The sequence below is a fragment of the Musca vetustissima genome, unplaced genomic scaffold (assembly GCF_032173495.1).
Source record: "Musca vetustissima isolate MV318-11 ecotype Yass unplaced genomic scaffold, APGP_CSIRO_Mvet_v1 utg11440, whole genome shotgun sequence".
Classification (NCBI taxonomy): domain Eukaryota; kingdom Metazoa; phylum Arthropoda; class Insecta; order Diptera; family Muscidae; genus Musca; species Musca vetustissima.
The window spans coordinates 31,461-47,178 of NW_026882610.1; the positions used below are offsets into that span (position 1 = coordinate 31,461).

At 31.3% G+C, this 15,718-nt stretch overlaps 1 protein-coding gene across 1 annotated transcript; it reads right to left on the minus strand.

Annotated features, from left to right (window-relative positions):
* Positions 1-5,240: 5,240 nt before the first annotated feature.
* LOC133329152 (sensory neuron membrane protein 1) lies at positions 5,241-11,891 on the minus strand. Its single transcript, XM_061537645.1, is given in 7 exon segments — positions 5,241-5,502; positions 5,555-5,733; positions 5,794-6,003; positions 6,310-6,606; positions 6,671-6,925; positions 11,269-11,438; positions 11,579-11,891. Coding segments are annotated over 7 exon segments (1,686 nt in total).
* Between the last annotated feature and the right edge of the window lie 3,827 nt (positions 11,892-15,718).

Below are 15,718 nucleotides of genomic sequence, written 5' to 3' on the forward strand. Positions count from 1 at the left end.
CTATTTTTTTTATATAAAAAAAATCGTCGAGATGCTCAGTTATCATTATTTTTATATTACATGGAGTTCATATTTTTATTGAACTCTTAAATTGAGACTCTTAGCCTAAAAGTATGCACCCCACATAGACACTATTAAATATAGAACCTGAGCTCTTATTTTTCCTATAGGAAAAAAATTCAAGGAAACAATTATAGAAAAGGTAGACAGGAATCTTTCTTTCTCTCCCTGGTAATATTTTTGTTCTACTCCTAAATTGAGATCCTTAGCCTAAAAGTATGCACCACACATGGGCACAATTAATAACTAACATATGTTAGTTTCATTTCACATAACTTCAGTTCCCCATTTTTCTATGAAAATTATTCACGGAAATTTAGTTCCTATTTTTTCCTGTAGATGTTCAATGTTTGAAATTTAAAATTTTGCTTCAATTTTTTCTAGAAAATATTTTCATAGAAAAAAGACAGACCTGATAGTCTGCGATTTTTTTCTGTAGGATAAGGAATGGGTTTTCTGCTTGTTTTTTTAATATAGCTTTGAATAATATATAATCTAATCACTTGAAAGTGATTAAAAACCACTTAAATTCATGTGATTGAAATTGATAACTAATAACCCTAATAAACAATGAAATAATCTAAAAAAATATTCTCAAAAAATTAGGGTCATATTTTTATATACCAAATAATGAGATTGCTATACTGGGCTTATCTATCATTTAATATGTGGTATATAATCAAATCAAAATTTAATTTAATAACAAAAACAAAACTATTTCAAAATTTCTCACACCTGTGCTGCCTATTTTAGTATTTTTTATAAGAGATAATAACACCTCGCCATTGTCTTTACTTTTTTTCACCACAAATAATTCTCAATCACATGAGATTAAAATATTTAAATATTTCCATAATATCGAATTTAAAGTTGGCAAATATTTGAGAATGGTTTTAACGACAGACAAGCTCTGTTCAAATTTTGGAATATTTTAAAAAAAAAATCAATTTTCTAATTGTCCATTTCTCACATAACTTTGTAAATTTGCTGGGCAAATTTCTCAATGGAGAAGATGATAGTTATGACGTTCGAATCACAATTCGTATTAATGTGGTTTTTTGGACCATTGGATAAACAAATAATTCTGTTAACACTTTTTTTAATCAATTTTAAATTTAGTTATTTGCTCTTAATGATAATTGTGTTGAAAATAGATTTATTTATATTTTTATTTGATTTTCACAAAGGGGCGTTAGTGACTTTTGAGGAGAAATTCAAGACAATCAAAGAAAAAATTATCTCAATATTAAAAAAAAAAATCTCGAAAAAATAAAAATTTTCCATATTTCTTATTTTAATGGCGCCCGATGTTTTATTTTGTATTTAACTCAAATAATAATTTCACACGATATAATAACTCATCGATTACATGCTCCGTAGGCACGTTTCTGACAACCCATAAAAAATTATAATTTTTTCATGGTTAGACAGCAACCGAGTAATTAGTTACAATTTTTAACTTTTCCGAATAAATAAAAACAAAATTATTTTAAATATTTTTCTAGATTATCACGTTTTTGGGTGACATGTGCTCTTCGCTGTACTCAATGAACTGTTTAATGATTATTAGGATTACCTGAATATTTTGCGATTTTTTTCATAGATTTTTTCTATAAAAAAATCACATTACCTCCTACCACTTTTTTCTATAAAAATAGCTCAGAACCTCAGTTCACAGAACCCAAATTCCAATTTCTGAACCGAGGGACTCTTGATTTTTTTCTATAAAAAAGAAATACACAAGGGTCTTACGATTTTTTCTCAGTTCCTACTTTTTATATATAAAAAAAAGAGATGCTGAGGTTCTGTACACATATTTTTTTTATCTTAAAAAAAAATGCACCACACATAACACTATTAAAAGTCTCTCTTTGGGAAAAAAAATTCACATATTTTTTTATTAATGTTGATTTGAGATTTTAAATTGAGACCCTCATCCTAAAAGTATGCACCGCTCATGGACACTATTAAAGAATAACATAGGTTTTTTGTAACAGAACTCTCGTTCTCTTATTTTTAAATTGCTTTCCAATTTTTATATCACATAGTTTTATTTTTATATTGAATGAGATCTGAGATTCTAAATTGAGACTCTTAGCCTAAAAGTATGCACGACACATCGACACTATTTAAGAATAGCATATGTTTGTTTTATTTGACAAAACTTAGGTTTCTTTATTTTTTTCTAGAATAAAATTCGCCGGGAAACTTAGCTTCCTTGCCCTTTTCTACAGAAACAAACAAGTCAGTAACAAATTCGTCAGGAACCTCGAGTTCTCTATTTTTTTTTTCAAAGAAGAAATGGTTGCTAAATACACACTCGTACGTTTTTATACTAAAAAAAACATCTCAGTTCTCATTTTTATATCACATCGTGTTCATATTTTTATCGAACTCTTAAATTGAGACCCATTGTCTAGAAGTATGCACCGCACATGGACTGTTAAGGACTAAAATATGTTTGTTTAATTTCACAGATCATCAGGTTTCAGTTTTTTTTCCAAAGAAACAAATTCATTAGGAATTTCATTTCATAGAATACAAATCCTCGGGTATATCAACTCCGCTATTATTTTCTATGAGAATATTGTTGCGAAGCTCAGCTTCCCTATATATTTTTGATGGGAAAATTCGTCAGGAACCTCTACTATAATTTGTATATCACATGGTGGTAAAATTTTTGTTGAACTCTTAAATTGAGACACTCTTAACCTAAAAGTATGCACCACACATGGGTGCTATTAAGTTTATACAAATGTTTGTTTCATTAAAAGAACCTGAGTTCCTATTTTTCAATATGGAAAATATTCACGAACTTGAGTTCCTATTTTTTCTATTTTCTTTTAAAAATTGTTTGGAAGCTCAGTTCACATTTTTATATCATCTAGAGGTCATATGTTTATTGAACTCTTAAATTGAGACCCTTAGCTAAAGGAAATAATTCACCGAAATTTATGGGTCGATTACGGATGGCAACCATAGTTTAGTGGCGTTACCAGTTCCCAAATTTGAATTATGGATGGCAACTGTTGTCAACTTCAGCTGCTTCAAATATAATGTTTCTGGTTGCTGTTTATAATAACTGAACTTTGTAGGCTTCCCATAATGGCTAATATTACTATAAAAGAACAATTTGAAGTCCTTATTGCCCGGATGGAAGCTCACTCAAATGTAGCACGGGGCTTGCGGACTTTTAGTCAAACCAAAGCCACTATCGATGATGTGTGGAAGGCCATTTCAGAAGACCTTAACTGCATTCCAAATGAATGGCAGAAAGTAGCGAACATCTTCTTTTGGGTCCATGATATGTACGTGTGTATCATCAATACATCCGACAACAACCTGGAACTTTGTTTTCGAATAAAAAAATTGTATTCTTCCCATTTTCCTCATCCGTTAATTTTGATACAATCCAACAATTACACAGTTTTTCCTCTATTAGCTGGATAACTTCGGCGAAAACCACCGACATTGTGGGTTGAACCATGCCAAGGTTGAAGTCATTGCTATGGGACTTTTGAAAACTTTCCTCCACAAAAAAACCTTAGAGCTGCATACATTTTTAAGAGAGGAGGAATTGCTGTTGACCGCCGGGCTTTTCGGAAATCAGGGTTTAAGGCTTCAACTTTTGGTAGTCGAAAATACCCCTTCAAGCTAATATGAGCAGTTGATTGAACATTTCTCTAAACGTCAGCATATACTCACAGAACTGATGGTAGTTCTAATAGATTTTATCTCCTAAATGCCTTCTAATAAATGACACACCTTGGCCATAATATTCATTATCAAAAAATAGTTCCACCGATCTTATCATCACATATAATTAGTTTTTCTGAAATATTGAATTCAATTTTTTGTTTGGTTACAATATTTCTAGTTGCAGAAGTGTCAATACAGTATTATCGACAGCAACTGAGAAAAGTTGATATTCATAATGTTAAATTTTATTTCAGTGGGGTTGCCAGGTGACATCGCAACTGGAGTTTGGTTGCTATCGATAATCGACCCATTAGTTTCTATTTTTTTCTGTAGACACAATAATTTTTTCTATAGAAGCAAATTCGTGGAGACTCAGTTGCCATTTTTTCTCTATAAATTGTTTAGAATACCAGTCCCAATTTGTTTCTATGTAAAAAAATTCGTAGGGAACCTCAGTTCCCATTTTTATATCACACAATGGTCATATTTCTATTGAATTCTTAAATTGAGACCCTTAGCCTAAAAGTATGCACCACACATGGACTACTAAGGGCTAACATATGTTTGCTTCATTTCAAAGAGCTTCAGTTACCATTTTTTAATATAAAATAATTCACTGAACTTTAGTTCCTATTTTTTCTGTAGAAAAAAATTGTCGGGAACCTAAAAAAATTTTCTATAAAAAAAAGTTTTTTTTGTATGAAAGATTTTTTTTGTATGAAAAAATTTACATAACCTCTGTTCCATGTTTCGGTCCTAAGCTCCCTTAGTATTTGTTATAGAAAAAATCGCCGCAAAGCTCAGCTTCCCTATCTATTTGATGTAGTTGTAATATTTCTTTAACTAAGATTCTTAGCCTAAAAGAATGCACTACACATGGATTACCACATGTCCGTTTCATTTCATGGAACCTCTGTTCCCATTTTTCTATGGAAAAATTCACAGAACTTCTGTACCTATTATTTCGAAAGGAAAAAAATTCGTTGGGAACCTGAGTTGCTATTTTTATTTCATGTACTAATGTTTTAATGTAAATGTTCTTATCAAATTCCCAAATTGAGACCCTTACCCCAAAAGTATGCACCACACATAAACTATCATATGTTTGTTTCATTTCACATAACCTCTGTTCCCATTTATATATGGAGAAAATTCACATGACTTCAGTTCATATTATTTTCTATGGAAAAAGAAATCGTCGGAATCCTTAGCCTAAAAGTATGCACCACACATGGACACAATTAAAGAGTAGCATCAGTTATTCCATTTCGTATAGAAAGAAACCTTAGCCTTAGATGAGGATGTCGTATAGAAAAAATGGTGCTTCGCTAATAGTAGCAGCGGGGCAGTAGGAATCTCTATCGAATTTATATTTTTAAAATTTTTATTTATTTAATTAGGACCTCTACATGATTTCAATTTTCTACTTAAATTTTACTCATTTTTCTTAACTTATTTTTTGACGAAAAACAATTTTCATTTTAATATTTCTCCACCTTGGGATTTGATAGATCTGCCTGTGACAAAGGTGGTGGTGACGGGTGTGACATTTTTTCGGGTGTATCATTTTCCGCCGGTGGCATGACACGTTTGATAGCCATTACCTTATTATCCCCCATTTTTGGTGGTATGGTGATATCCAAACTCTCGGACTTCTGCATAAACAAATAACCGCTGGCCATCAAGCCAACCAGGGATAGGGTTATCAATGTCCAACGTAACCCTGCATTAAAGCGGAGACCCCTAGGAAAAAAACAGAAATTAATTTTTGAATAAAAAATATTCTGGAACTCACAAAAATAGCGTGTATTTCAGCATATTTGTATAGGTCTTATTCAGCGCAGCACCCTCTTCGACCCAAAACATGGGCAGTACCACCTTAGGAATAGTGGCTACAGGAGTAATGCCTGGCACCGGTTCTATGTCCATGCTGAATTGTAAACGTTTGGCGGCTCGCAAGGGGGTGCCAGAGATCTGCAAGGGAAATTTTTAATTTTATTTGCGGAATTTTTAAGAAGCCGCCCGCTTTTTTACCAGTTCAAAATCAATATATACTGCATGATCATGTTCATTGGGATTTAGACCATCCACACCGGCAACCAGGGCAGGATCGGCATTATAAAAGTGAGGCATAGAGGCCAACAAAGGCCCTCCAACACAGGCTTGTAAACTCATGGTGCCCTTGGGTGGACATGTATCCAAATCCTCGGGATCATCACAGAAGCAGTGGAGCTCCGGATCGCCCTAAATCAAATCAAAAGACAAATTTTAGTTGTTTTTTCCATAGCAAAACATTTGTGAGACGTTCAGGTCCTCTTTTTTCATAAAAACCCCATTTGTAAGACTTTCATAAGCTCTTCAGGTTAATTTTTTCATAGAAAAACATTTTTGAGACCTTCAGAACAACTTTTTTCCATAGAAAAAAATCGTGATCCCTTCGGGTCCAATTTTGTGCCATAAAACTCTATAAAATGTGTCCAAGGACTCTTAAATCCCATTACAGGGCTCATATGGCTCCTTTTTTGTCTTAGAAAAAAATTTAAATCTCACCCTTATATCTCCCAAATCCAAAGTAAAATAACTAGCCGGCAGACCATGATATGAGGACTTGCGAACATAATGAGCACCCAGCGAACGACACAAATCGGGAGTGAATGCCCACAATCCCTCATCCTGATGCAGAAATGGTGGAAACACTGTCGAATCGGTACCCTTAAATTGATTACAAGCATCTCCCGGCCACACATCCTGTTCCGGCTCATCGGCAAATTTCAAAATGGTACCCATCTTGTGGACATTTTTAACACCACGACAGGCCGTGAAGCGTCCAGCATCCGAGTTATTGGCCTATAAAATAAAACACAAATTTTAAAATCGAGATTATTTATGGAAAATATCCCTTCCTCCTTACCTTTCCCATAAACGAAAACAAGAAATGCGTATCATTAACCTGTATTGCCGGTTTCACTTCGCCCGTATAGAATGCGGTACACAACGCCTTGGCGGCAAATTCATCCGATGAACAATCCACACTAATGCCTCGAAAGAATATTTCCATAAATGTCCCTGTTAAAATGGCTTTTTGATCTTTGAAAACTATGTCAATGGCCTTGGAGACTAGTTCCAACATTGCGGCACGCTCCCGCTGGACAACAACTGAAATGGGCTGAAGCGCAAAAGTAATAATAACAAAAAATTAATCAGTAATAAAAATTATGGCATATGGTTGTAATTTTTTTACGAAGCTCTTAAAATGAGACCCTCGGCCTAAAAGTATGCACCACACATGGGGATTATTACAAAATAACATATGTTTGTTTCATTTTGTGGGTTTTTCAATGCGGACAATATTCGAACATGCTTAAAATTTTTACATCATCATTGCAGTTTTTTTTTGTGCCTTGGGAATTTCATTTTTTGTAACAAGGGCAAGTATAGTAATTGCCCCATAATTGCCACTTGATTGATAAATTAGAGAGCCCGTGCGGCAAGACACAGTTGTGAGTGACTGGGTAATTGCATGTTTGAATTCTGAAAATAATTCTGTGGGAATTTTCAATTGGATTATTGGAAAAATATATTTTTTTAAACTTTGAATCGAAAAAAGAGGTTTCAAATATCTAAGCTACTGTCTTTAAACCTCTGCTCCTGTTGGTCCTTCGGAAAATATATTTTTCTTAATCTCTGCTTTTTGGGTTTTCGAAAAATTTATTTTTAAAAATGCACGCCTCATTTTTGTCCATTGAAAAAATAATTTGTAAACAATTCATACCTCATTTTGATTTTGAAAATTATATTTTTTAAAATCTTTCCCTCCGATGGACCTATAAAAAATAAATTTTTAATGCATCCAACTCTTTGTTTAATTTTAATAAACATTTTTTAAACTCCAAACTTCGATTTTTTTAATCTACCCCACCAATGGTCCTCTGAAAAATCGTGTTTAAACACCCAACTTTTTATTTCATATTGAAAAGTATTTTTTTAAAGACTACGCCTATACTTTTTTACATCTACACTGATTTTGGGTTCTTAAAATATATTTTTTAACTCTACACTTCTGTCGGACCTTCCAAAAAAAAATCGTAATGAAAAAATAGGTCAATTGGAAAATATTATTTAAAAGTATATACAGCCGAAGATCTTGTAAAAACAAAAATTTTTTAAATCTAAACTTATTTTTCGTTCTTAAAATATATTTTTTAACTCTACACTTCTGTCGGACCTTCAAAAAATATTATTCTAAAAATCTTCGTGGAAAAATATTTGTTTAATTTACGCTTCCGCTAGGCCTCCAATTTTAAAAAGCTACTCTTCGATTGAAACTTTGAAAAATATTTTTTTTAAGAAGCTATGAATTGACTTTGAAAAATATTTTCTACCAACCGACACATCTGTTAGATCTCTCGAAAAATTTAAAATCTCGATTAACCTCAGAATTTTGTTGGACCTTAAAAATATTTAAAAAATGCGGCTCTAATGATCTCTTGATAATATTTTTTTAGTCTACGCTACTGTTGGACTATTTCCTAAAAATCTACGCAATTTTTTCATTAAATTCCCAAAATGAGACCCTTCGCCTAAAAGTATGCACCACACATGAACCCCATTAAAGAGAAACATATGCTTATTTTATAATTAATCATATTTTTAATGCGGAAACAATTGCAAATGGTTCTCAAATTTAATTTTCTGGCTAAAGCAAATAACGAAAGTAAAAAATACATATTTTAAAAAATCGTGTCTTTGTTGGTGCTTAAAAAAATATATATTTATTAATTCTATGCTTCTGTTGGACTTTCGAAAAATATTTCTTAAATATCTACGATGCTATGTGTATAAGAAAAATATGTTTTTATGAATAAACAATTCCGTTTGTTTAATTTACACTTCCGTTTGCCTCCAATTTTAAAAAGCTATCCTTCGATTGAACCCTCGAAAAATATTTTTTTAAGAAGCTACGCTACGAATGGACTTTGAAAAATATTTTCTAACAAGCGACACTTCTGCTAGATCTTTCGAAAAAATTAGAATTTCGATTAACCTCAGAATTTTGTCTAAACCGATGATTCGAAATATATTTTTGAAAATAAACTCACAATTTAGTTAAATTTTCAAAATATTTAAAAAATGCGGCTCCAATAGTCTCTTGGTAAAGTTTTTTAAGTCAACGCTACTATTAGACTATTTCCTAAAAATCTACGCAATTTTTTTCATTAAATTCCTAAAATGAGACCCTTCGCCTAAAAGTATGCACCACACATGAGCACTATTAAAGCGAAACATAAGCTTATTTCATAATTACTCATTTTTTATTAATGTTAATGCTATGCTTCTGTTGGACTTTCGAAAAATATTTCTTAAATATCTACGAGTCTATGTGTATAAGAAAAATATGTTTTTATGAATAAACAATTCCGTTGGTTTAATTTACGCTTCCGTTAGGCCTCCAATTTTAAGAAGCTACCCTTCGATTGAACCTTCGAAAAATATTTTTTTAAGAAGCTACGCTATGAATGGACTTTGAAAAATATTTTCTATCAAGCGACACTTCTGCTAGATTTTTCGAAAAATGTAAAATCTCGATTAACCTCAGAATTTTGTGTAATATTTTTGAAAACAAACCCACAATGTAGTTGAACCTTAAAAATATTTAAAAAATGCGGCTCTAATGGTCTCTTGATAATATTTTTGTAGTCTACGCTTCAGTTGGACTATTTTCTAAAAACCGACGCAATTTTTTTCATTAAATTCCTAAAATGAGACCCTTCGCCTAAAAGTATGCACCACATATGAGCCCTATTAAAGAGAAACATATGCTCATTTCATTAGTAGGGTTTTTTAATGCGGAAAAAATTGCAATGCGGAAAAATTCTCAAATTGAAATGTTATCGTTGTTCGTGCTTTATTTTACCCTGTGTATTGAAATTTTCTGACAAAAGAAAATAAAGAAACTGAAAAATATATATTTTTAAAAATCTTTGCTTCTGTTGTATATAAAAATATACATATTAAAATATTTTTAAAAAATGTGGCTTTTTCATAAAATTCCTAAAATGAGACGCTTTCGCCTAAAAGTATGCACCACACATGAGTCCTATTAAAGAGAAACATATGCTTATTTCATTATTAGGGTTTTTAATGCGGAAACAATTGCCAATGGTTCCCAAATTGAATCGTTATCATTGTTCATGCTTTATTTTACCCTGTGCATTTAAATTTTTCTGGCAAAAGCAAATGAAAAATCTGAAAATATTTTTGGACGCTTTCATGGGTATAAGAAAAATATTGTTTATGAACAAAACCTTTCCGTTGGTCCAATTTTAAGAAATATATAATTTTGTGGATCGTTTGAATTTTGATTATAAATCTAGGCTTCTGTTAGACCTTCAATGGATATTTTTGAAAAAATCTACATGATATTTTCACCTAAATTCCTTAATTTAGACTCTTTACCTAAAAGTATGCACCACACATGGATATTAAAGAGAGAAGCATATGTTTATTTTATTATTTAGGGGCTTTTTCATGCGGAAACAATTGCAAATGGTTTCCAAAGTGAATTTTTTTATTTCGTTGCAAAAACTATTGAATTGAACCAAGGAAAAAGATTCATTTAAAACCGACGCTTCTGTTGGTGCTTCAAAAATATTTATTGTTCAAAATCTAAGCTTCTATTAGATTTTTTGGTTTTAGAAATTTACGATTGTTGAGGGTACGAAATATATGTTCTAGGAAAATACAATTCAGTTGGTCCTTTGAAAATATTTTTTTTTTTTTTAAATACACAATTTTGTTGGTCCTTCGGATTTTTGTTTTAAATCTAGGCTTCTGTTGGAGTTTCAAAGGATACTTTTTTTAAAAATCAGCACCATTTTTTTATGCTAATTTCCTTAATTGAGACCTTTCGCCTAAAAGTATGCACCACACATGAACTCGATTAAAAGAGGAACATATGTTTAATTCATTATTTTGTTCGTTGTGGTATTTTATCGTGGAATTGAAGTTTTCTAGCAAAAATTAATAAGGAATATGACAATAATTGTCAATAATAATTGTCAATAAATGAAATGGGCCTTTCGAAAATATTTTCTTAAAAATCTACACGCCTTGCTTGGCCTTTAGAAAAATATTTTTGAAAATCTACGTAATTTTTTAACGCAAGCAATGCCTTTGAAAATATTTTTTTTCTTAAATCTACTCCTTGCTTGGCTTTTGAAAAAAATATTTTTTTTAAAAATCCGTGCTTTGCTTGGCCTTTAAAAAATGTTTTTAAAAATTCTCGCCTTGCTGCTTGGCCTTTGAAAAAATAGTTTTTAAAAATTATCGCCTTGCTGCTTGGCCTTTGAAAAAATATTTGTTGGCTCTTGAAAAAAATATTTCAAAAAATCTACGTCTCGTTATGCATTTAAAAAATATTTTTAGAAAAATCTACGCATTGCTTAGCCTTTGATATTTTTTTTAAATTCATTGTTTTAATCACCTGTCTCCCCTTCTCCTCCGACTTACCACAACCAATGGATGCATCATGTTCAAAACTTCATCACCCGTCAATGGCTGAGATGCCTCCTTGTTAAAAATGAAAACGTTGCGCATATTATACGAAACCGTATCCTCTTCGTCATCGTCGACTAGATCGTATTTCGATTTCCATTCACTTGAAATTATACAAAAAATGTGTTATATTTATAAAAAAATAAATTTAAAATTTTTACAAAAAAAAATAATTTTAAGATTTTTATAAAAAATAATTTTTATAAAAATCCTAAATTTGAAGATTGAAATTTTTTAGAAAAAAAGTTTAAATTAAAAAAAAAATATATTTTTTTTAAATCTTAAAATCTCCAAAAACCCGAAACCTACTCAAAAACAAAAGGGCCAACTTCACGCAACGACGGCTTTTCACCCCTCATAAACCCTTCGGGATTTGTTATATTAAAAACATAAAAATAAAAATGCAACGGGAATGGGGTATTCTCCCACAGCTCACGAATATCAGAACCCGGTTTCAGATTAACCTGTTTCTTTAGAATAAATTTCAAAATTTTCGGAAATATTAACCAACCATTCAGGATGGCAAAAACGAAGACGCTACCCGATACTATCAACAGTTTCGTACGATTTACTTTCATTTCGAACGATTTGCGTTGCCTTAGATATTTTAAAAATTTGCGGAATTTTAAGAAAGTTAGAAAATAGCGGAGATTTAGAATTAGAGCCGTTGTTGGGATTTTTTTTTTATTTTTTTATGAAGAGAAATTTTTAATGGTTTTTAGATTTGAATTTTTTTCTTAAGATTTTTTCAATTTTTATTTTTATTTTTTCGATTTTTTTCTAAGACAACCGTTTGATTCGACCCGCTCGTTTCAACTGACTTATTGCCATTTTGTCGATTATTTAATTCCTCCTCCTAAGTCAGTTTTATTTCATTTTTTCCCAAATCACCTTAACATTTTTTTCCATTCAATATCTACTTCTAATGGTACGTGCGAACTTTTGCAGTCCAAAACAAATCGTTTTACATTTTTTTCGATACGAGACAATAGAAAAAAATCATCGTCGTTGCTGCAGCAACTGTTATTGCAATTGTTGCAATTTTATTTTACAAAAAATCTTCACATGCCTATATGTATGAGTGTGTGTGTATGTGCGTGTGTGATCCCCCACCCACACGTATCCAACCCTTCTGCCTACCAATGTCTAAGGGAAAAATCGTATCTGAAAATTATTTGCAAAAAATATATAAATGCTGATTATTACCATTATTTCCTTGTTTCAATTATATGGTGTCTTAATGAAATCGAGAGAATATAAAAATATGCTCACTCACTTCAATTACAGTTGAGGGGAAAAGTGTGTAGGAATTTTGAAAAAAAAATTAAAAAAACCCACGCCTAAAAATATGCCCCGAAAGAATATGCCTTGAAAAAATCCCTGCCTTAAAATATGCCTAAAAAAAATCCTGCCTAAAAATATGCCTTGGAAAAATTCTGCCTAAAAATATACCTTGAAAAAATCCCTGCCCAAAAATATGCCATAAAAATTATTTGTAATTAATCCACGCCTAAAAATATGTCTTCAAAATTATTTTTCATAACTCCACGCATAAAAATTTGCCTTACAAATTATTTTTCATAAATCCACGCCTAAAAACATGCCATAAAAATTATTTTTCATAAACCCACGCCTAAAAATATGCCTTGGAAAAATTCTGCCTAAAAATATGCCTTGAAAAAATTCCTGCCCAAAAATATGTCTTAAAAATTATTTTTCAAAAATCCACCCCTAAAAATATGTCTTCAAAATTATTTTTCATAACTCCACGCATAAAAATTTGCCTTAAAAATTATTTTTCATAAATCCACGCCTAAAAATATGCCATAAAAATTATTTTTCATAAATCCACGCCTAAAAATATGCCATAAAAATTATTTTTCATAAATCCACGCCTAAAAATATGCCATAAAAATTATTTGTAATTAATCCACGCCTAAAAACATGCCATAAAAATTATTTTTCATAAACCCACGCCTAAAAATATGCCTTGGAAAAATTCTGCCTAAAAATATGCCTTGAAAAAATTCCTGCCCAAAAATACGTCTTAAAAATTATTTTTCATAACTTCACGCCTAAAAATATGCCATAAAAATTATTTTTCATAAATCCACGCCTAAAAATATGCCATAAAAATTATTTTTCATAAATCCCCGCCTAAAAATATGCCATAAAAATTATTTTTCATAAATCCACGCCTAAAAATATGCCATAAAAATTATTTTTCATAAATCCACGCCTAAAAATATGCCATACAAATTATTTATTATAAATCCACGCCTAAAAATATGCCATAAAAATTATTTTTCATAAATCCCCGCCTAAAAATATGCCATACAAATTATTTATTATAAATCCACGCCTAAAAATATGCCATAAAAATTATTTTTCATAACTCCACGTATAAAAATTTGCCTTAAAAATTATTTTTCATAAATCCACGCCTAAAAATATGTCATAAAAATGATTTTTCATAAATCCACGCCTAAAAATATGCCATAAAAATTATTTTTTATAAATCCACGCCTAAAAATATGCCATAATTTGTAATTAATCCACGCCTAAAAATATGCCTTAAAAGTAATTTTGAAAAATAGTTTTTTAAAAATCCACGCCTTGGCTGGCCTTTGAAAAATAGTTTTTTTAAAAATCCACGCCTTGGCTGGCCTTTGAAAAACTATTTTTTAAAAATCCACGCCTTGGCTGGCCTTTGAAAAACTATTTTTTAAAAATCCACGCCTTGGCTGGCCTTTGAAAAACTATTTTTTAAAAATCCACACCTTGGCTGGCCTTTGAAAAACAATTTTTTAAAAATCCACGCCTTGGCTGGCCTTTGAAAAATAGTTTTTTAAAAATCCATGCCTTGGCTGGCCTTTGAAAAACTATTTTGTAAAAATCCACGCCTTGGCTGGCCTTTGAAAAATTATTTTTTAAAAATCCACGCCTTGGCTGGCCTTTGAAAAATTATTTTTTTAAAAATCCACGCCTTGGCTGGCCTTTGAAAAATTATTTTTTAAAAATCCACGCCTTGGCTGGCCTTTGAAAAATTATTTTTTAAAAATCCACGCCTTGGCTGGCCTTTGAAAAATTATTTTTTAAAAATCCACGCCTTGGCTGGCCTTTGAAAAATAGTTTTTTAAAAATCCACGCCTTGGCTGGCCTTTGAAAAATAGTTTTTTAAAAATCCACGCCTTGGCTGGCCTTTGAAAAATAGTTTTTTAAAAATCCACGCCTTGGCTGGCCTTTGAAAAATAGTTTTTTAAAAATCCACGCCTTGGCTGGCCTTTGAAAAATAGTTTTTTAAAAATCCACGCCTTGGCTGGCCTTTGAAAAATAGTTTTTTAAAAATCCACGCCTTGGCTGGCCTTTGAAAAATAGTTTTTTAAAAATCCACGCCTTGGCTGGCCTTTGAAAAATAGTTTTTTAAAAATCCACGCCTTGGCTGGCCTTTGAAAAACTATTTTTTAAAAATCCACGCCTTGGCTGGCCTTTGAAAAACTATTTTTTAAAAAATCCGCGCCTTTGCTGGCCTTTGAATTTTTTTTTAATCCAGACCTTGGCTGGCCTTTGAAATACTATTTTTTAAAAATCCACGCCTTGGCTGGCCTTTGAAAAACAATTTTTTTAAAAATCCACGCCTTGGCTGGCCTTTGAAAAATAGTTTTTTAAAAATCCACGCCTTGGCTGGTCTTTGAAAAACTATTTTTTAAAAATCCACGCCTTGGCTGGCCTTTGAAAAACTAATTTTTAATAATCCACGTTTTGGCTGGCCTTTGAAAAAATATTTTTTAAAAATCCACGCCTTGGCTGGCCTTTGAAATACTATTTTATAAAAAATCCAGGCCTTGACTTCAAAAAAATTTTTTAAGATCCAGGCCTTGTATTGGCTTCCAAAAATATTTTTGTAAAAATCTACGCCTTGGCTGGCCTTTGAAAAAATATTTTTCTATTGTTCGAACACTTTTGCACTTTAGTGTAATTAACATTGTAGATTCTATGCGTGCAATTTTTTGTCATTCTTTATAAATATTTTGAACTCCTCATAAGTCTAATTCGAAACGTTTTGCTGTTGCAATTCTAATTGGAGGGGGAGTACTCCTCTGTCTGGGAATCAAAAGTGACCCATTGTGTGTGTGTTTGGAAGGGCGGAACCTCTGTCATTTTTTTTTCGAAATTATACTATCACATCAACTGGAAATTTTTATGCTTCATTGCTTATTTTTGCAAAAAAAAAAAAAAAAAAAAAAAAATGGACACTGGGAAAATACAAAAAATAATTTAAAGTCGAAATTTTGAATTCAAATTGAGGTCAGAATGCCCTCCACATTTTTAATTAAAAACATATTTCTTCTCCGAATTTCTTTCTCTGTATTTTTGGTATTAACCAAGTACTCGATATTGTCCC